Source organism: Pelobates fuscus, chromosome 5 (assembly GCF_036172605.1).
Source record: "Pelobates fuscus isolate aPelFus1 chromosome 5, aPelFus1.pri, whole genome shotgun sequence".
Taxonomy (NCBI): domain Eukaryota; kingdom Metazoa; phylum Chordata; class Amphibia; order Anura; family Pelobatidae; genus Pelobates; species Pelobates fuscus.
Window position 1 is genome coordinate 351,297,960 of NC_086321.1, and position 21,550 is coordinate 351,319,509.

The following is a 21,550-nucleotide window of genomic DNA, read 5'->3' on the forward strand; positions in this document are numbered from 1 at the left end:
AGGCATTATATGAGGTTTGACATGTCAGTGCTGCACACCATTGGAACTGGGAAACATGTTGAATCCCAGTAACATACCATCCCAACAAATCGGGATGTCGGTGGGAGGTGACGGGAACAGGTCCGTGATGCGATCAGGCCGGCCCACTGAGTGCAGGACATATAGAGAACACGGTTTCATTACTTCCTGCAGGGTCTTAGTACCCTGAAAATAGCGTCAGCGGGTCTTATGATGTGCACGTTCCATCATTGTAGGAGACAGTTCCCTGGTGTTCCCAAAAACAGGATACCAGGGACACCCAACAATAACATCAAGTCCTCATAGATAGTAAGCTCATTTGATCAGGGTCTTCTTATTCCCTTCCTATAATCATAAAGTACTGGGGAGTATGTTGAAACTATATCAATGCATAAAAAGAAACACATCTATTACTTTTGCAAAACTCATGAGTGGCCATAGCATCTACAGTGCAAATTAATTGAAACTACGTGTAGAGCACATTAGCAAGAAATTCATTAAAATTTATATTTCGCAGAAATGTTCCATATATATTTATTTTTTTAATATATACACACTAGCATGTACACTCATTTTTATTAGTCTAGTACCACGTACCCTTTAAGAAATGAATAAACTGCTTTCTCCTTTGATAGAGAGACCTTTACTAAAGTGCAGTATACAGTACAATCCATTTAAAATTAGAGAGGAGAGGAGTGGGGGGGAAGAAAAAAAAAGAAAGACAAGTGGATTGCAGGTGGATTGTCCAATGTCATAATATAAAACACTATACAACTGTGTGAAGATTCACGTACACTCCTGTATTTGAGACAGTCCATTTGCATACTGGAAATCACTGCTGTTCTCATAGGCATACATATCCAGCGCCACTTCGCAGCTCTCTCTGACCACAGGCTCGACATCTTTCACATGGGCCTGTAATGTCTTCAGGCAATCCTCCTGTGCAATAGAGCCCAAAGCCTCAGCACACTCATGTCGCACCATCGGGTTCTCCTCAAATCGCTCTAGAGCTGCTGCCAGTCCTGGGATTGCAGCCTCATGCTGCATTTGGCCTAGAACGTAACCAATTTCATGGCGGAAAAGGGAACTGCCACACTGTAAGCCTATTGAATGAAAACGCGAGCAAGTGAATAAATATAAAAATCATGCATAGAAACTCCTTAACCCTACACTCTCGACAATGTGTATATGAGCACTCTATGCTCTGTACAATTTCAATTTGGTGTTTTAACAATATGTCTACAAAAGGCAAGATGTTTATATTATGTTTCTGAATCTGTATTCTCAAATAACCAGGAGAATGTTAATAAATAATAATAATGAAACATAGTTGTTTCCCTAGCACTATAGTGACCTATAAAAATTGTGAACCAAGCCCTGCATAGATCATATATCAGTATTTATCATACTAGTGTTTAACAAAGCAAATTGTTTAGGAAATTAGGATGATTTCAGTCTCTGTATATTCTTACATAAAAAAAAACATAAAAGAGGGGGGATTATTCTTTTTAGGCAGTTTTACAGCATAGTATACATGTAATTATGTATTTGTCACAACTAACTATAAGTACACACACACACACAATTTTGAGCAAATGATGCCAATTTTACCGTCTGCCAGAGCTAGGACAGCTTCTCTTCCTCCAATGTTGCGAAGGGCAAACATGGCACGATAACGTTCAAAAAGGGGACACTTGTCATCCAGTAGGGTGTCCCGCAGGGCTGGGATATTACGCTCCTCAGCAGGAGGAGCAGGATCCACTGAGAGAAAAGGGTTATCATCAGGGGCATCTGGGTTCTGCTGAATCCATTCAATGCGACGAACAGCTAGCTGGCATGTCTCTGCCACCTAAAGAGGGGGGAGACAGCCACGAAATTATGTCATTATACACATACAGTACATAAGAAAGAGAGCTCAAAGATCCATGTTTAGGGCATTCCTTAGTGGAATTACAACTGAAGACAAAAAAAAAAAAAAAACCATATGCCCTGAATTAACCTATATTTGAACATAGAGGATGTACACCCATCAAAAAATAAAATAAAAATATCCAAAACTTAACATTTATTAAAGTTATCAATAAAAGTGCATGAGAGATAAAATATATATATATATATATATATATATATATATATATATATATATATATATATATATATATATATATACACATATATATATATATATACATACATACACACACACACACACACAGTGTTGAAGTAAAGTTTGTAGCCGTATTAGTTCAGTGATGTAGATGTAAAAAACAGATAAAATTCGTATCTTGTAATACTTTTTTTTATTGGACTAACAGAATTTTTTAATGACACGCTTTCGGGAGAACCTCCCTTTCTCAAGTCTGAAGCATTTCTGAGCAAGACGACACATAGAATTCAAAGTTGAGTTGTGATACAAGGGTTAAAGCGACATGAGTGCAGATAAGACACAGGCTTGATAGAAAATAGACACCATTCTTGCAGAGGGTCATAAATATCTTATGTGAAGATCACAGAGTAAGGGAAAAAAAAAAAGAAGAAGCGAGCAGTGCAGAAGATGGTGTTAGAAGGGGGGAGTGTTAATATAAAGAATGCATACATCGTATATGTTCAAATATAGGTTAATTCATGTTAATTATCTTGTCTTCAGTTGTTATACACATGCAGCTTTCATCCACATATTAATAGCAAACACAACTTAAAAAGCAGTTAAGAAATATAAAAACATGTATCCCAAGGAAATATATACATTCCAGTTTTGTGTGTTGCACACAGAGATTACATTTTATGTAATAAATGCAAAGAAAGAACATAAAGAGTTACTCCAAGCATAGCCTGCTGTAGTGGTTATGATGCCAGGAATACCCTAGTATAGTTACCTGGTAATGGGGCAGAAGCGGTTTGCCCCTTACCTAGGTCCACACCGGGCTTCAATGCTCCCTGGAGGTCCAGTGATGCACATTCAGCTTCGGCACAAAGCCATCAAACATTGGCTGAGAGTCTTAGCTGACCGCTCTCAGCCAATGAATGCAATTCTGTGCAAAAAAAAAAGTTGCACAGAACAGACATTTACCAGCTCGGACCTCTGGTTCCAGGCTGGCTCAGGACACCCCAATGATGCTGCCTGATGTAGAGTAACGTGTGTCAGCAGAGGGTTTAAACACTATATGTGCAGCATTTTCAAAGTGAAATACTGCACATGCCGACTCCAGACATGTACTGTAGAATTACTGAACTCTGTGTCCATTAGTGATGCCTGCAATGCAGGGTTTCGAAGTGGTCAGTATTCATGGTGCTAGGAGTAACCCTTTAATCACATTCATAAGAAGGAGCATCACTTATACTGACAACATTGCAGGCATCACTAAAAGACACAGAGTTTAGTTATTCTACAGTACATGCATGAGTCAATAGCATGAAATGCCAGATGGTTGTTAAGGGACAACTGAATTCACCAAACCTTTCAAGCTGTCACAAAATACAACAATAAGTCTTTACCTCGATCACTGGGTCCTGGGAATATTCCTTCAGCAGATCCAGCACCTCAGGGTCTCCAATGGCTCCAAGAGCCTCTCCTAGAGTGAGAGAATGGTCAAATGAAATGAACATATCAATACCTTCCAGCATTTCACATAAACATAGAAAAACTGTTTAATTCTAGGGCTGACAGTCAGGGTATGACCAGGAGCACAAATACAAAAAGAAAAGTCCTGCGCTCACTCCCATCACTCCTGGGCGGCAGAAATGACCACAGTACACATCAGCTAATACATATAGCAAAAACCAAAAGGAAAAAAAGGCAGACCCCCCCCTAGACGGGTCAGAGTAGGGTCTGCCTTGACGTTGGCAGGCGGGCATTCCATCCAGTGGCCATTGGAGTAAGTAAATGACCTCCATTTGTTTAAATATGCATAGGGATTAAGGAGAGAGCGCAGGTAATTTTTTTTTTTTTTTCCTTCAGTTATGACCAGGAGCGGGCTGTTCTGAAGAAGTTTCGGGGCCATTAGCTGCAATTAATGCTACTAAAATGTCATTTAAAATAAGAACAGTGTATCCTATTTACACACAGTGATTTCTAAATACAGTTATTGTAATTTGAAGACTCATTGCTGTGAAGCTCTGTTAGACACACAGGCATACCTACCATATGGAGCTCCTAGAAAAGAGGGATAGAGGGACTAAGAAGAGGGATTTGGGCCTAATATAGGGACTGTGTCTGCTGAATAGGGACACTTGGTAGCTGTATCAGGCTGACCTCACACCCTGACCTGTAGCCAATTCTCCAAACCCCCTGGGGCCGCCATGTTGTGTCCCCATCTCACCTGCTTCATGGCGGACCATGGGCTCCTGGGCCCGGTCCCGCAGGACCTGCTTTAGCACAGGTATGGCCGCGCGGTCCCCCATCTGGCCCAGGCAGTAGGCCAGCTCGTGCTTCAGCAGGGCGGACTCGTCGCCAAAGGCCCGGCCGATCAGCTCCACGGCCTCGGCGCCTCCCAGGCTCCTCAACGTGAAGAGCGCCCGGAACCGCGCGGGGAGAGGGCGGCCGGGGTCCAGCAGGATGCTCCCCACACTCTGCACGCTGCCAGAGTGAGCCGCCATCTTGGGATGTGACGTCACCCAGACCTCACCAACCGATCCCGGAAAGCAGACCTAACGCAACGATCTCAGAGTAGGTGGATTCATGTTGAAAACATGCTGAAATGTCATCCATACAAATGGAAATTTAAAAATAATGGGGAAGCTCTGATTGTAGCTGAGTTAGGGGCTTTATTTTTATCTATTTGTTTTTTTGGGTCAGTTATCTGCTCCTACATATTACAGTTTGGTGAATTTAACTGGGCTAGGGAGGGTTGCAGGGAATTCAAAGTGAATTTTCAAATTTAAGGCCAAAGTAGTTAAACTGGAAAAATTCTCCCAGTCGGCTGCACTTTCTGTTCGGCTACTTTGGCCTTAAATGTGAAATTCGCTTTGAATTCCCTCCAACCCTCACTTCAGCGAATAACCCTCGAATTGTTAGTCCAATATAGCCGAATTAGAAAAATAATCTCCCAAATGTTTAATGAAGTGTGGGGAACGGAAGGGAGGAGTGCACGTTTTATGTTTAAATGACTGATATTGTAAAAATGTCCAACTCTGCTGAAATATATCTCCAAATGCTATGCTGGGTAGTGGCCTCGATGAAAGGGCTGGTCAGCCTGTCAAGGCACATTGCCCAATGACTAAATGCCCGTAGGCGACAGCCACTAGAGGTGGAGTTAACCATGCAATGTAATTAGTGCAGCTTCCCAATAACTGCAATAATTACAGTTGCAGGGTTAAACTGACAGGGACACTGCACCCAGTCCACGTCAATGAGCTGAAGTGGTGTTGGTGCTTATGGTGTCCCTTTAATTGGACATGATGCTTGCAGTCTGTATGTGCAGTGTTTCAGTATGAAAAGCTGCACATACAGAGAAAAAGCACATTGCTGTCAAAGGCGTAATTCCACGTGAGTTCTGGGCTGGCTTGGTGAATTCTGTAACTATAGAGAGCGTGCTGCTAGTGACAGACAGACAACCAATGGCAGCTCCATAGGCATGCGCAGCCTATTGCATTAGGGTGTGCACCCTAAAGCACAAACACACGCCGCGTGTATATGTATGTATATATAAATATACACGCACTGCTGTGTGTGAGGGTGCTGTTAGTGTGATGTGTGAGTGTGTGTGTGAGGGTGCTGGTAGAGTGCTATGTGTGTGCTGTGTGAGGGTGCTGTTTGTGTGTGGGTTCTGTTTGTGTTTTGTGTGTGTGAGGGTGCTGTATGTTTGGAGGGATTGTGGGGGTGGGAGAAGATTAGTAAATATTTCCCCTCCCTTCTTACCTTATGTAGGGAGGGGAGATCCTTGTGGCCATATGCCACCCCTGGTGGTCAAGTGGAGAGTGAACTCTAGCCTGCGGGGCTAGAGTTCACTCTTGCGAGATCGGAGTGTTGCCGCAGCAACGCTCAGATCTCACAAGAGGAACCCGGCGGAGCTGCTGGCTAGAGCTCCCCGGGTCCTCTCCTGCATCCCTCCATGCTGCTGTAGGCCGGTGAAGTAGATCTTTGATCTTCCCACCTGCCCATGGAGGCTTAGAGCAGAGGCGGTGCTCGGCTAGTGCCGGCTCTGCATGAGCCGACAGGAGAGATCCTGATATCTCCCCTGCCGGTCTCAATCCATAGGCGTGCCGCGGGGATTAGGGTGTGTCCAGGCACACCCCGTGCGCACGCCTATGGGCAGCTTAAGTAACCCAATTCCTCCGCTCAGCCCGTCCTCCAGGAAATCCCTTCCCTCCTACAAGCTTCTTGGTGCTTGTGTATGTATGGAGCAAATGAAGGAGTGTGTGAGCTTGCATAAGCTCCTATACCATTTCTGCACATCTCCCAAGTGTCCATATTTAGGATGGATAGTCCCTATTATGGGCCCAAATCACTCTGTCCCTCTTTTCTCAGAGCTCCATATTGTTGGTGTAGCTGAGTGTATAACAGAGCTCCACAGCAATAATACTCACAGTAATGTGTCTTTAAACTACAATAAATATGTTAAGTCACCTAACTGATTACCAGTTGGGGCTTGCACTATCACAACTCCAGCCAGCATTTTCTTGCATCCACATGTCTTAATTTATGCAGTGCAGCACCATGATTTCTACATAATTTGCCTTGCACTCTATGACCCCAGTGCCACAAGCTACAGCTCAATCAGCTTGCCTAGCACAGTTTATTTACTGTCACTAATACTAGCACATTGTCAGTATGTTTACTCAGAATTAATTTAGGTCTTGTCACCAGTCTGACAGGTTATTTATACCCTTTATTTAATTCCCTTAGTGACCAGACCGTTTTTCAATTTTCTTACCGTTAAGGACCAGGGCTGTTTTTACATTTCTGCGGTGTTTGTGTTTAGCTGTAATTTTCCTCTTACTCATTTACTGTACCCACACATATGATATACCGTTTTTACATATAATATACTCACCATTAAACAGTCTTTTTAAAGATATTATTTTCATCATATAATATAATTTACTAGAATTTTTTTTTTAATAAAATATGATGAAAATATTTTAAAAAACACACCTTTTCTAACTTTGACTGTTACGCATCTACAACCGCTAAAAAACACCCGTGCTAAATAGTTTCTAAATTTTGTCCTGAGTTTAGAAATACCCAATGTTAACATGTTCTTGGCTTTTTTTTTTTTTTTTTTTGCAAGTTATAGGGCTAGAAGTACAAGTACATTGCTGTTTCAAAATATATATTTTTAAAATGTATCAATAGTGACATTGTAACACTGTTATCTGTCATAAATCTCTGTATTATACCTTACATGTACATTACTTTTTTTTAAAGTAGACAACGGTACAATGGTATTCAATATGGGGTAGGTCCAGTCTTTTTTAGTAGCCACTTAGTCACAAACACTGGTCAAAGTTAGCATTATATTTGTTTGTGTGTTAAAAATGCAAAAAAAATTATGAACGCTAATTTTGGCCAGTGTTTGTGACTAAGTGGCTACTAAAAAAGACTGAACATATCCTATTTTCAATACCTTGGCTTGTCTTCTTTTGCAAATGGTATGCAATCATGGGGGTAATTCTCATTCCTGGGCTACCATACACTCTCAAAGGCAACATACCGTATATACTCGAGTATAAGCCGAGTTTTTCAGCCCATTTTTTGGGCTGAAAAACCCCAACTCGGCTTATACTCGAGTCAAGGTCTGTATTATGGCAATTTGCATTGCCATAATACAGACCGGGGGAGAGGGGGGCTGGCAGAGCTGTACTTACCTGTTCTGCAGCTCCTGTCAGCTCTCTCCTCCTCCGCGCCGTCCGTTCAGCACCTCGGTCAGCTCCCAGTGTAAGTCTCGCGAGAGCCGCGGCTCTCGCGAGACTTACAGTGTGAGCTGACAGAGGGAGCTGCACGGACGGCGCAGAGGAGGAGAGAGCTGACAGGAGCTGCAGAACAGGTAAGTACAGCTCTGCCAGCCCCCCTCTCCCCCCCACTGAACTGCCACTGGACCACCAGGGAAGGAGAGCCCCCCTCCCTGCCATGTATCAAGCAGGGAGGGGGGACGAAAAATAAATAAAATAAGAAATAATAATAATAAAAAAAAATAATAATAAAAAAAAAAAAAAAAAAAAAAGGGGGTATAAGGACCACTGTGGGAGGGGGGGGGGGTATAAGGGCCACTATGGGAGGGAGGGGGTGGGATAAGGACCACTATGGGAGGGAGGGGGGGTATAAGGACAGCTATGGGAGGGAGGGGGTGGGATAAGGACCACTATTGGAGGGAGGGGGTGGGATAAGGACCACTATGGGAGGGAGGGGGGTATAAGGACCGCTATGGGAGGGAGGGGGGGGATAAGGACCACTATGGGAGGGAGGGGGGGGATAAGGACCACTATGGGAGGGAGGGGGGGGATAAGGACCACTATGGGAGGGAAGGGGGGGATAAGGACCACTATGGGAGGGAGGGGGGGGATAAGGACCACTATGGGAGGGAGGGGGGGGGATAAGGACCACTATACCACTATGGAAGGGAGGGGGGGATAAGGACCACTATCGGAGGGAGGGGGGTGGGATAAGGACCACTATGGGAGGGAGGGGGGGAGAAAAGGAACACTATGGGAGGGAGGGGGGGATAAGGACCACTATGGGAGGAAGGGAGGGGGGGATAAGGACCACTATGGGAGGAAGGGAGGGGGGGATAAGGACCACTATGGGAGGGAGGGGGATAAGGACCACTATGGGAGGGAGGGGGGGGGGATAAGGACCACTAGGGGAGGGAGGGGGGGATAAGGACCACTAGGGGAGGGGAGGGGGAAGTAAGGACCACTAGGGGAGGGGTGAGTCAGGACCACTGGGGGAGGGGGGTGAAGGAACACGGGGGTGGGGAGGTAAGGACCACTGAGGGAGGAGGAGGGGAGGTCAGGACATATGGGGGGGGCAAATATCCTTGCACCGGCCCTGCACACACTGCATTCATACACACACTGCATTCATACACACACACACTGCATTCATACACACACACACTGCACTCATACACACACACACTGCACTCATACACACGCTGCACTCATACACACACGCTGCACTCATACACACACGCTGCACTCATACACACACGCTGCACTCATACGCACACACTGCATTCATTATACACACACTGTAAATAAATATTCAATTAATATATTTTTTTTAGGATCTAATTTTATTTAGAAATTTACCAGTAGCTGCTGCATTTCCCACCCTAGTCTTATACTCGAGTCAATACGTTTTCCCAGTTTTTTGGGGAAAAATTAGGGGCCTCGGCTTATATTCGGGTCGGCTTATACTCGAGTATATACGGTAACCAATCTGGCGAATTTCAATGTGAAAAAAATGAAAAATCAGCCTTATATTTGACCCTGTGACTTTCAAAAACACTATAAAACCTGTACATAGGGGGTACTGTTATACTAGGGAGACTTTGCTGAACACAAATAATAGTGTTTCAAAACAGTAAAACATATCACAACAACGATACCATTTGCTGTGTGTGAAAAATGCAAAAAACGTCACTTTCAATATCATCGATGTGATATGTTTTACTGTGTTGAAACACTTGGCAGACATTTTAATTAAAAAAGTTTTTTTTTTTTAAATGTTAACAGATGCAGGAAGACTGCATATTAGTTTAGGCAGCACTATGGACGCCTATTGCGGCCACATGACCGCCTCTTTCAGAGGGTTCACATGGCCCGCAAGGGCCTAATTTGCTGTCAGGCCTTCCCCCCCAGACCGGGAGCAACACAGATCGCCAGCGGGGGAATGGGGGCAATCGGGTAAGTAATATATTTGCCGATGACGTACTAAGTACGTCCGCGGTCCTTAAGGAGTTTCAAAAAAAATAAAAAGTTCTCTGTCATGCCAATGTTACCATGTTATATTTTGCCTTGCATGCAGTAGTTGTCGTAACTCTGCACACTCATGTGTATTCTCCTGCATATACAAAATAAAGATTGAATTTTTTTTTATTTTTTAAAAAGTCACCTAAAATTTCTCAGAACAGGCCTGTTCATGGCCACACCCCTAAAATTAAAAAGTGTTTCTCTTTGTCCATTTGAAATGTTGGAAGGAATGATTGTAGAAGCCAGAATGAACATGCCTGTATCTTACTCAATGTTTAGGTCACATTGCAAATTGTTTGATTTGTGTTGTATACCAGTTGTACTGCGCTGAGGAATATTAATTTTATAACGCATAATACCTTATTTTTGAACAAGTCACCATCTGTCTGAATGAAAACTCTTCCTCTTTTCTCTCTGTGCTACCTTTTGTAGCTAACCTATATATCGTGAGAAACCACTGGCTCATGAAATTGCAAGCTTGACCATTGGAGGGAGGGCTAAGGTTAATCACAACACACTTGTAGCATGATTTTTATTTTTTATCCTAACCATTCTTGAAAGAGGTTTTTTTCCATGTTACCGAGCATTGAAGGTGGATGCAGTTTGGTTTATTAGACTATAATTTCCCTATTTCTCTTTAAAAAGAGTAAGTGGTTATGGTGTATCAATTTACAAGTCCGTTGAGTATGTTGTGCTATTTTGGGCAGCAGAAAAAAATAAATAAAAAAAAAAAAAACAGTGGTGGTCTATAAAACATTATACATATAATTAACATGGAATTCAGTGTCTACAAAGGTTGCGCAATCAAACATTATAGATGCCTTTGAAAAGGAAGTAATGCATTTTTAATGCACAGTTGTAATAATGAATATAGAATTGTAATTCATTCTTAGTCCAGGAGGTAATCAGATTGCGACATTGAAGTCAAGTATAATCCGCCCGCTTTTTTTCTATTAAACTTGCAATTTAGATGGAGATAGGTCTTTTTTTTTTCAGACTAGATTACTGTTACCTTCATTTTCAAAGTAGCCACAGATGGCATTTCGTAGCCGTTCTGCATGTTTGTCTGCAGAAGTAGTGGAACAGACAGGGGAGGTGGAGATCGGAGAACCTCCAGTTTCAACTCCTTCCAACCAATGTGCATCAAAACTTTGCCCATGAGTCTCACACATGTTGTGAAGCACACAGCATGCCAATGCCAATGTGGGCAGAAAAGTGCAATCTGGAGGAGCCAAAAGGTACTGCCACCTGGCACGTAGACGCAAAAGAGCAATTTCTGCCACACTTCGTGCCCGCTCCAGTCGGAGGTTAAACCTGACCTGGCTCTGTCTGCTACTCTGAGGATATGGCGTGAGCAACCAGTCCTGAAGTGGGTAAGAAGCATCTCCTAATAAGAAGTAATTGCGAGCTTCACTCAAGAACGTGTCCTCTGGTGCTCTCCGAAGCCTTCCCTCTTGTGCCAGCTCCCAAACGACAGAATTTTCCAAGATGGAAGCACTGCTCATGCTCTTGGGAAAGATAGCACAAGCATCCCACAACAGGCCTTGCCCGTCCACCACTGTGTGCAGCACAAGAGAGCCTTCACCGTCCCTCTCTGACTGAGTAGGTAGGGGTATGTGAAGTGTACCTATTGCTCCTACACAGTGTGGAAAACCCCAGCGTGCGTTGAAGATCCGTGCTTTTTCACGCAGTGCACAATGGTCAGGGGGGAGCAGGTACATAGGTTTAAGAACAGTCACCACAGCCTGGCATACCTAGAAAAAAAAATATCAAAAAAATCATTGTATTGCACAAATAGATTACATATAACCATATACTTACTATATTACATTATTATATATTTAGCAACTACTATATACAGTAGTGTTTGTTCACTTAACTGAGATTTTGTAGACTTGACAAGGAAATTAGCAATTTGGCGCCTTTTTTTTTGTTAACCCTCTTCATAAATGGTGTCAAACTAACACGGGGTAATAGTATAGCATTATACCATTAAACAAATAAATATGCAGTTCATATGTAAATCACATACAGACAGTGTACCTACATATCTGGAAAATTACCTGATAACATGTTGGTATATGAGGGGCTGTTTGTAGCTTTTGTCCTTAGTCTAGCTTGACGTAACTGGCAAATAAATACGATCAGGGCTCAATATTTTTATTTGAGACTATCCAATAAAATTCACCATTGGTAAATATGCCATGAACTCTGCAGGCTTGCAGTGGCAAGTAACGATTACCTGTTTACTCACTTATTCTTTACATTTTTATTTTAACTTACATTTTGGTTATTTTTGATTCTTTTAATATATAGATGACCCTTTTATGGCTGTATAATGAGCCTCCAATAGAATTTCTTCATTATTTTTCAAATGCTACTACAACTATTGGCTTTTCCTTGTTCCAATATGGCCACCGCGGTGAGTCACATGGCTCACTTCGCCTTTCTGGTCTGGAACACAAAGATTATCCTCGCAATCCATTCATTCATTTTTACATTTTGATTATGCTGGGGTGATTTTTTGTTTGCTTTTTCTCTAGAATCGGCCTTCGGAGTCTGGTCATCTCATGCACCTTTTCTATCCGCGTCACGTGACCACAAACAGTATCTTCTCGAACTCATTTTAATAATGGTTTGCCATAAGTTTTTTTTTTTGGTTTAGTTTTTTTATTATGTTTATTCTTTGAATCTATAGGTAATTGTTCATATTGATTACATACATTAAAATAGGCTCTTTTCAAATTTGGGCTTCCCCTAAGAAATCCCCAAATAAAAAAAAAAAATTAAAAAAACCCAAGCCAGTTCTCCCCATATCCTACTTGATAAAGCATCTCATATAGGCGAAATGCGTTGCGCATTATATTATTCTCTTTTCACTGTACTTTGAACAATAATTTCTGATTCACTATTATTGAACCTGTTGAGTTTTTTTCGTTTTTTTTTTTATTATTATTATTATTTTATTTTTGTTCTTGGTACATCTTATAAAGTACTATTTCCTGGAACGCCTGATGCTGGGGAAAGTACCATCTAGGCTGACTATACTGAGCAACTTTATTTCTCTAGGAAATATATATGAGTACATTTTTCATTCCAGTGTATACGGTTACAGAGAGCACCATATACTGTCCTTCCTCTTTTACGTACATGTATGCCGCTGAAGAAAGTGCGGAGCAGATATATCCTTAGGTGGGGATTGTACCACTTGAAAATGTGAAGCTTTAAACAAAGGCTCTCTGCTACACTATTTGATTTTATCTTGTAAATTCATATACCATACGTGAAAATCACTGAAATCACCAAACCAAAGATCATATCTACTAGTGGGGGTTATACCGCTACATTTGTCCACTTTAATAAATAAGTCTGTTAATGTGAGGTTTTGTATATTAGATAAAAGGTCTTTCATTACCTCTTTCAAACACTTGTACATGACCTTGCGTCGCATTCCAAACCTTGCATACAGTAGGGAGCTCTGATTGGGGCATGCCAGCATACACAATGCAATGCCCACTTTCTCTTCAGGAGCCAATCCTGGCCGATGAAGGCGACTTCTTAGTTGGTCACACAAGTAAACAAAAGTATCTTTTGACATCCGAAACCGATCAAGCCAATCACAGGTCCCAAAATCCTTCAGAAACGACCAGTGCTGGTGAACGGTGAATGATTCTAGTGGGGGGCGTCTGAACTCTCTTGCTCTCAACAGTAGCAGCTGATAATATAAAAATACAAAACAAGTTATTTGGGGGGGGGGGGAGGGGGGGGGAGTTAGGACAGGCACTAGAAGTGGACTTAACACTACAATGTTACATTGCAGGGTTAAAGGGACACCCCAGGCACAAAAACAACTTAATCTAAATTAAATTGTTATGGTGCCAGAAGGGCCCCCAAAGGCTTTCTTGCCTCAAGGGGTTAAACAGTTAGAGTGGTTTAACCCCAAAGTTGCCTCCAGCGAGGGCCTCACCTTCACTGGGCGGCCCCTGACGTCTGAATTTTAATATTCAGGAAGTACCACCGGTCAGGGGTGTCGCTGATTAGCTTAGAGCGTCAGCTGAACGCTCTCAGCCCATCAGCAGCACCCCTGCCCGGAAGGCACTTGGCGCTTTCTGAATCTGAAAATTCAGAAGCCGGATGCCGCCTGAGAGAAAGATTAAGTAAAACATTAAAGGACCACTATAATGCCAGGAAACCAAACTATAGTGTTAATAGGTCCCCCCACCCTCATGGCCCCCCTCCCGCCGGGCTCTAGGGGTAGGAAGGGGTTAAACACTTACCATTCTCCAGCGCTGGGCTCCCTCAGCGCTGGAGACTCTCCTTCCGACGTCATTGGCTGAATGTGCATGCGCGGCAAGATTCTCAATGCTTTCCTATGGACGCTGGCGTCTTCTCACTGTAAAAATCACAGTGAGAAGCGCGGAAGCGCCTCTAGCGGCTGTCAATGAGACAGCCACTAGAGGCTGGATTAACCCATATGTAAACATAGCAGTTTCATATTACAGCAGGCAGGGTTAACCCTTCATTAAGCTGAAGTGGTCTGGGTGCCTATAGTGGTCCTTTAATTTAGATAAAGTTGTTTTGGTGCATGGAGTGTCCCTTCAGGAGAACAGGGACACTGCTCCTGGACCACTTCATTGAGAATAAATGGTCTGGGTGCCTATGGTGTCCCTTTAACTTTAAAACTATTATCTATTGTGTTAATGCATTAGCTATATAATGAACTGAAAAGGCAGTTCATTTCAGGACAATAAACAGTTTAGTGCGTGAACCCCATATAAACCAACAAGATTTTTCATTAAATTGGGAGTCCGCCAGGGAATGTCATTTATTAGTTGTCGAATTTTTCCAATTCGGATATTCCGACCTAAAATAGGACAATCCCTGGACAACACTTACAATTCTTGGTTTAGTGAATAACTTCAGACATGCCGAAGTGAAAACTGAATAGTAAAACAGCTTTGGGCTGAATTTTGTAACCCTGTTTTCAATTCACTGATTAATTAATAAATCCTGAGATTTAGCACACATTGCTAACCCTATCCCAAGCATAGTGACTGCTTTTAAACCAGACAGTTATTAGAATGGTTTCTTTATTTCTCTGTTGATCATTTACCATTAGAATCTGCTGTTGACTCTTTTGCTGGTACATCCTGAGCCTGCTTTTTCTTCTCCTCCTCCTCCGAGCCTCGGCCTCTCTCCTCGCCCAGGCTTCCTCTAACCCTGTATTCCTTCTCCTCTTCATCAGCAGAGACATCAGCAGTAGCAGCTGGGACTCTGCGTTTATAGGCCTTTGAGATGTATTTGTATTTTCTGCCATACTGCTCAATTCAGGACAGGATCTGTTGAAGTCTCTCCCCCACCCTCCCCTTTTTCATTTGTTCTCCTCCCCTTCCTCCATTGACTCTTGCCTCAATACACAGAGTTTTATTCACTAAACAGTGATTTGTAGTGGATTGAAAAATACATACACAAACACACATGGACACATACACACAGGCTCATAAACACAAACACACATTCACATACACAAACACAGAGAGTCACACATACCCATTCTTATATACATACATTCTTGTGTTTTATTTCACAACCTTCCCCACCCCGTCACTTGGTTTCTATGCCCAACGCTGCACTTTCTATTGTCTTTTTATACCCCACCTCTTTTTTCGAGCAGGGTCCTCGTCCACCTATTGCTCCTGTAACATTTTGTAATTGTCTCATTTATTGCTACACTGTCAGTTTTTACCTTGGCAAGGAGAGCTGAAGTGAAACCTCCTCCGTTGGGTCCCGAGTTTGTTGAAGACCCTTGGGGTGCCGCTCATATTTTGTTTAAATTGAGATGTGTATGTTCCCGTATTCTGCTTGTGTTATTTATAGGTGCCCCAGTTGCTTTGTAGTGTTGCATTTGTGAGTATGTTGGCTATGTGGGTTATATTATGTATGTTCATGAGTAGCTTGTGGTATGGTGTATGATAAATAAATATGGGTTATGCATGACATGCGCATAGTATTCTTTTCGGCATGTGCCTTAAGTTATCTGAACTTACCCCTTACCCAGAAAGACACGGACACTAAATTAAAGTGGGTAAATGTCGGCTTTAAAAATTTATAGATATATATATTTAACACAATGGGTCATTGACAGACCAAACTCTGTACATATGCCATTAAATACATCCAAAACCATTATACCCCTGACAATGACCCATAACATAACATACATAATCAATGACCGTATTAAAATGACATAATACAACACACACAGCCACAACAGGCAACATAATATAACAGTTTTAACATTGTAGCGGTATATGTCACATTGGGTGATATGTCACATTGTGTATTTGTGTATGTTCGTGTATGTGGAATGTCGTGGTGTTGTGTTTGTGGGGACTGTGTATGTGTGTGTGCTGTTTGTATTATTTGTATGAGGAGGAGGAGGCTTCTGCATATCTAGCAGTGTTAGTAGGTTCCCTGTGGTCCAGTGTGGACCGGGCTAGCCAGGTACTGGACAGGAGCCGTAATAGCTGCTGCAGGTTGCTCAACTCCAGTGCAGATTACTGCAAGCACTGCTTGGTTTGCATTAGCAGATATCGGAAGTTCCACTGGGACTCCTGATAGGCCAGAGCCCATTTGTCTCTGGCAGCCTCAAGTGCCGTAGGTTGCTGACCGCTGATATAGGGTGTGAAGGGTAGGGAATCAGTGCAGAAAGAGTCCAGCAGCCCCCTTGCTGTCCGTTACCCAGCCATTCACTAGCGTTTACCAGGCACAGAGCAGGCATAGCCGGATTTTCCATAAGGCCACCAAGGCAACAGCTTTAGGACAGCAGGCAGGAGAGAAGTGGCGTGGCCGGTGGGCCCTCGCCGTCTAGTCCATTTCACTGCAGTGGGACCAAACCGACATGGAGATCGCCGGAGAAAAAGCCCTACTTGATCTCCCTCGCCAACTCTGATACTTCTATTGCTTTAAAGCATTCCTTTGGCAATGCTCTGCTATGTTCCCCTGACCCCACATGGGGTGAAGACACAACATCTCCCACCAGACGACTAGGGATCAAGATCCCCCTGGTTCAAAGCAAGTCTCAGGGAAGGGGGAAGAAATTTCAGCAAAGGTTTTCTTTTTTAATTAAAATACAGCCATTACCCCCCACTATCGACCCTATACCTCACAATCACCCTTATACCCCATTACTGTCACTAACCCCCCACGTGCTCCTCGCCATAAGGTGTCAGGATCTGAAGAAAGAAGATGGTGCTTGCGAGGGAGAGCTTCAGGTAAGTATAACTCGTCTCTGCTTGCCCCTAGGACCACCGCAACCTGAGAGAAAATGTAATCTACAAGGTATTTGAAAAATACGAGTTGCTTTAATTACAATTTGCTCCCAGATCAAATGTCAGAACAGTGATGAGTGAGTGTTTGCTGAGCACTCTGTATTTATGTAGAGCTGATTGACAGCAAATTTCAGCTCTGTGTAGCTGCGTATCTATACCGAATTGACCTTCCCTAAAAATCCTGCTTTCGATAGGTAATGGTGCTAACTGACTGCCATAAAACTATAATTGAAGCCATCAATAAAAGGGACGTGTGTAGCGTAAATGCAAATTAGCATATTTGATATTTCGCACCTTGTCAGCCACCCAATGCAGCATTCACAGAACTCTGCGGACACACTCTTGTACTGGCTCAGATTTCCAACTCCACAAATTGAAAAGAAAATCAGGGTTATTTATTGGGCAGGCTATATTTGCCAAACGGTTCTTATCTGCCGTTACATTCTATGCTTCTATTCGCTAAAGCGAGAATTGTAGGGAATCCAACGTGAATTTCAAATTAAAAACACCCAGACTGGAAACATTCTCCAAGTACGCTATGCTTCCATTTTGACTATTGTGGGCCTTAAATTCATTTTGAATTGCCTACAATTCTCACTTTACTGAATAACCATCAAAAAGTGTAAAACGTCACCAGCTGTAGTAAATGGAGAAATGGGTAAACTAGGAAAGTATTGCTGGGTTGGAGAATTTTATTTCAATTCTCTTTTAAAATTTCCCCATAATTCTCCCTTTAAGTGAATAAACCCAAATATTATTATTTTTTTTGCCAATTTTTAGCTATGCTGCATAGCAGAAAGTCCTGATTTTGGAGCTATGCCCCACCATCCCACATTAGTACTTTGTCATTTGTTGTGTTGTGTATTAAAGAAGTGACACATATATAGTGTTTATGGACTGTGTGTTAGGGAAGCCTGTTGTGGTCACCATGGACCTAGCCTAGCGCATCACTCCTGGCTGTTGCCATGGAGACGAGTTGGTGGACTCGGCTTCCTGTATTGATTCGAAAGAGGTGACGTCGAATGCACCTCCCGTCATGCCATGCGAGGCCCTAGAGTGAAGTGGGAGGAGGGGGATCGGAGAGACACACACAGCATCTCCGCCATATTGGGACTGTGGGAGAGATCCAGGACTGGGGAGACCGGACCAGGCAAGTGGGGACCGAGCCTGGAGCTGGAATTATATACAGCTACACAGCAGCCTGTCAGCTCTACCGGGGGGGGACATCTTCCTCCACCCACTGCCATCCTGTCCCAGGCCCCCCACATAGATCAATACAGACATATCTATATATACTGCCAGCACCCCATTCAGATTCCTCCACCCACTGCCAGCCTGTCCAGGCCCCCCACATAGACATATCTATATATACTGCCACCACCCCGATTCAGATTCCTCCTCCATTGCCTGAGACACCCACAGAGTACACTGTCAGCCTGTCCCAGCCCCCCCCCACCTAGACCAATACAGACATATCTATATATACTGCCATCACCCCCATTCATATTCCTACTCCATTGCCTGAGACATCCACAGGGTACACTGCCAGCCTGTCCCAGCCCCCCCACCTAGACCAATACAGACATATCTATATATACTGCCATCACCCCCATTCATATTCCTACTCCATTGCCTGAGACATCCACAGGGTACACTGCCAGCCTGTCCCAGCCCCCCCACCTAGACCAATACAGACATATCTATATATACTGCCATCACCCCCATTCATATTCCTACTCCATTGCCTGAGACATCCACAGGGTACACTGCCAGCCTGTCCCAGCCCCCCCCCCCCATAGATCAATACAGACATATCTTATATACTGCCATCACCCCCCATTCAGATTCCTGCTCCATTGCCTGAGACATCCACAGGGCACACTGTCAGCCTGAGACATCGACAGGGCACAGTGTCAGCCCTGCTGATTTGTCAGAAGCTCCTGATCAGCCTTTATGTGGATGGAGCCCATTGCCAAATACTGCTGCATCCAAATCAAATGTTAACCACCTCTCCGTCTCCTTGTAAGATCACAAATAGATCTTTGAGCTAAATATGCCCCCTCACAAAACCCAAGGAATCCTGTAGTGAAACCATATACTCTGCCAGAAATGGCAAATAAACCCCCTTATTAAAAACCAAACATGCAATGGCTAGTGTTCAGGTCATTTATGTTATGTGGAAATCTGTCACAGCTCATGTTATCCTGAAGACAGACTAAATAAATTTAGCTGCTAGCTTTGCACTTTATATAATGTATATAATCCTTGACATGTTCTGGTAGAGCTGCCACGGATTGTTGTCATTGTGTAGCGGAGGTTACACACACAACAAATCTCACTCAGGATGTACATACAGTTGTATAGGAGGATTCTGTCTGGAGACTTTGCAAAGAAACACAAGCTTTGAAATATCTGAAAATTGCAGATTTGTGGCTAAAATCATGTATACATCTGTCTGAACAATGTATAAAGATGTTACATAGAAGATTACTAGACACAGAATATTTTGAGACATTAATAATGTTTTTAGGCTGTCAGATGCATACTTAGTTTTACATTTTACAATTGAAAAATAAATCTGGAACATTAATATTGTAACAGTACATTTCTAATGTAGCATATTTGGTATTAAGAATTTGCTCTTTTTTTTTTTTTTTTTCCCCAGTACCAATGTAATAAATAATACTAAAATAATTGTACCATGCATACATTGAAAACAGATATATCTATGGTTGGTAATATCCGTGCTTAAATGCTAGGATTTTGGTCAAAGTGTTATATTGCAAATGGAATGCAGAAGGAACAATAGAGAATAGCTTATGCCTCGATATTATAATTAGTTGCAGATATAGTAGCATATGTGTGGGATAATATTGAGCAGCTGCAGAATCAGGGGAAAAAATGATGGTGCTACGCAGAATGGAGATGATGTGCAGGCTGCATTTTCTCAGCTGATAAACTATTTGATTTTCATGTCTTGCATCTCCTAGCCTGGCATGTCCATTCTTGTGTCGTCTCACCATCTCTCTCTCTCTCTCCCCAGCTCTGCACCATCTGGGTGTATGCCCAGTGAAAGTGTTAATCGTCCTCCCTCTGCCTGCTCCACACACATCTTCCATCCACCATGGACCAGGATTATGAGAGGCGCCTGCTGCGACAAATTAATCTCCAGAATGAGAACACCATGCCTTGCGTAGGTGCAACTTTTGTAATATTGGGTTTAATTACTTTAAATGACTCAAGGAACCACAATGGTATAAATCAGTTTTATCAATTAAAACTTTCAGTGTCCTGTACAAAAATTAAGTTTCCTTTGCATTTAGGGACAGCAAAATCTGCATAGAGATGCTGATACTAACAAAAAAAAGTAGAACATTCTTTGTTGACATGTAGGTTTATAGGTTTATTAAAGGAACACGCTAGCGTTACAAATACAAATTTGCAGCTGTCCATAGAATATATTTGAGTGCCATGCATGCCTTGCTGTGTCTCTTGTCAGCCTCTGTAGTAAAGTTCTGGAGATCGGGAGTCGTTTACCAAACCTTAGTAATGAGGCTTGCTGGTACACACAGCGCTGGGAAACAACCTACATTGAGAGCTCGTTCATTCTATAGGTGCTATGGGGAGCATACTTAATCTTTATGTGTAGCTGTATATGTGTATACAGTTTGCTTACATTGGGAGGTGGGGGTTCTTGGAGTGTTCCTTTAACATTGAGTGACAGAAACTAATATGAAGATATGTTGATGAAGCCTGGCAGGTATAGGAAACCTTCGGCACTCCAGATGTTGTGGACAACATCTCCCATAATGCTCTTACACCCATAAAACTGGCAAAGCATCATGGGAGGTGTAGTCGAAAACATCTGGAGTGCCGAAGGTTGGCTATGCCTGAATAGCGTATTGTTAAATCTAGTCACCTGAAGTTATATTTTTTTCTGGAGGCTGTTCAGTGTTAGTCTATGTTAAAGAAGCAGAATTAAAAAAAAAATTATTCCAGGAATAGGACAGTCTCTGTGCATCAGCTGATTCTCCTCCAATGAAGTCATCAGTTCTCATGATTTTTTTTTTTTTAATCCAATCGATGCTTTTTATAGAGAAACATTGAGAACACATGGATCATGCATGGCAGTTGCCACAAGCATAGTGAAGCATTGAATAAAGTGCTGAGAATCATTAGCTGTGTTTATACTCCATCACATTGTGCGTGATGATGCCAGATGTTAGAAAATCAAAGCTCTTAAAGGCATAATGTAGGCACTTTAACTGCTTGATCTCATTTAAGTAGTT

General features: G+C 42.7%; 3 protein-coding genes across 4 annotated transcripts in view; 1 reads left to right on the forward strand and 2 right to left on the reverse strand.

Annotated features, from left to right (window-relative positions):
• Positions 1-682: 682 nt before the first annotated feature.
• On the reverse strand, positions 683-4,665 carry DOHH (deoxyhypusine hydroxylase). Its single transcript, XM_063455923.1, has 4 exons — positions 4,338-4,665; positions 3,514-3,590; positions 1,630-1,867; positions 683-1,121 (listed from the first exon to the last, which is right to left on the reverse strand). Exons 1-4 carry the CDS (start codon positions 4,612-4,614, stop codon positions 805-807), a joined length of 909 nt encoding a protein of 302 aa, XP_063311993.1. The 5' UTR covers positions 4,615-4,665; the 3' UTR covers positions 683-804.
• FZR1 (fizzy and cell division cycle 20 related 1) overlaps positions 4,615-21,550 on the forward strand; it is a 35,395-nt gene continuing 18,459 nt past the window's right edge. The window contains exons 1-2 of one of the 2 annotated variants that reach the window (XM_063455919.1): positions 4,615-4,684; positions 20,305-20,454. In XM_063455919.1, coding sequence (XP_063311989.1) covers positions 20,386-20,454 — 69 coding nt within the window. In that variant the 5' untranslated portion in view covers positions 4,615-4,684; positions 20,305-20,385. Of the gene's footprint in view, positions 4,685-17,209; positions 17,272-20,304; positions 20,455-21,550 lie in introns of those variants that run through there. The other variant, XM_063455918.1, reaches the window with a different exon arrangement.
• LOC134610344 (uncharacterized) lies at positions 10,153-15,282 on the reverse strand. The gene is made up of 3 exons (XM_063453295.1): positions 15,044-15,282; positions 13,346-13,645; positions 10,153-11,684 (listed from the first exon to the last, which is right to left on the reverse strand). Exons 1-3 carry the CDS (start codon positions 15,245-15,247, stop codon positions 10,923-10,925), a joined length of 1,266 nt encoding a protein of 421 aa, XP_063309365.1. The 5' UTR covers positions 15,248-15,282; the 3' UTR covers positions 10,153-10,922.

What these genes read in the sequence shown, in the direction of transcription:
- LOC134610344 (XM_063453295.1), bottom strand. Translation starts at nt 15,247, where the DNA reads ATGGCAGAAAATACAAATACATCTCAAAGGCCTATAAACGCAGAGTCC. An exon ending in GTCAACAGCAGATTCTAATG is followed by an intron (nt 13,646 to 15,043) that starts GTAAATGATCAA and finishes TTATATTATCAG; the next exon opens with CTGCTACTGTTGAGAGCAAG. An exon ending in TGTACAAGTGTTTGAAAGAG is followed by an intron (nt 11,685 to 13,345) that starts GTAATGAAAGAC and finishes TTTTTTTTCTAG; the next exon opens with GTATGCCAGGCTGTGGTGAC.
- DOHH (XM_063455923.1), bottom strand. Translation starts at nt 4,614, where the DNA reads ATGGCGGCTCACTCTGGCAGCGTGCAGAGTGTGGGGAGCATCCTGCTG. An exon ending in CATGGTCCGCCATGAAGCAG is followed by an intron (nt 3,591 to 4,337) that starts GTGAGATGGGGA and finishes CTCTCACTCTAG; the next exon opens with GAGAGGCTCTTGGAGCCATT. An exon ending in TGTCCTAGCTCTGGCAGACG is followed by an intron (nt 1,122 to 1,629) that starts GTAAAATTGGCA and finishes TTCATTCAATAG; the next exon opens with GCTTACAGTGTGGCAGTTCC.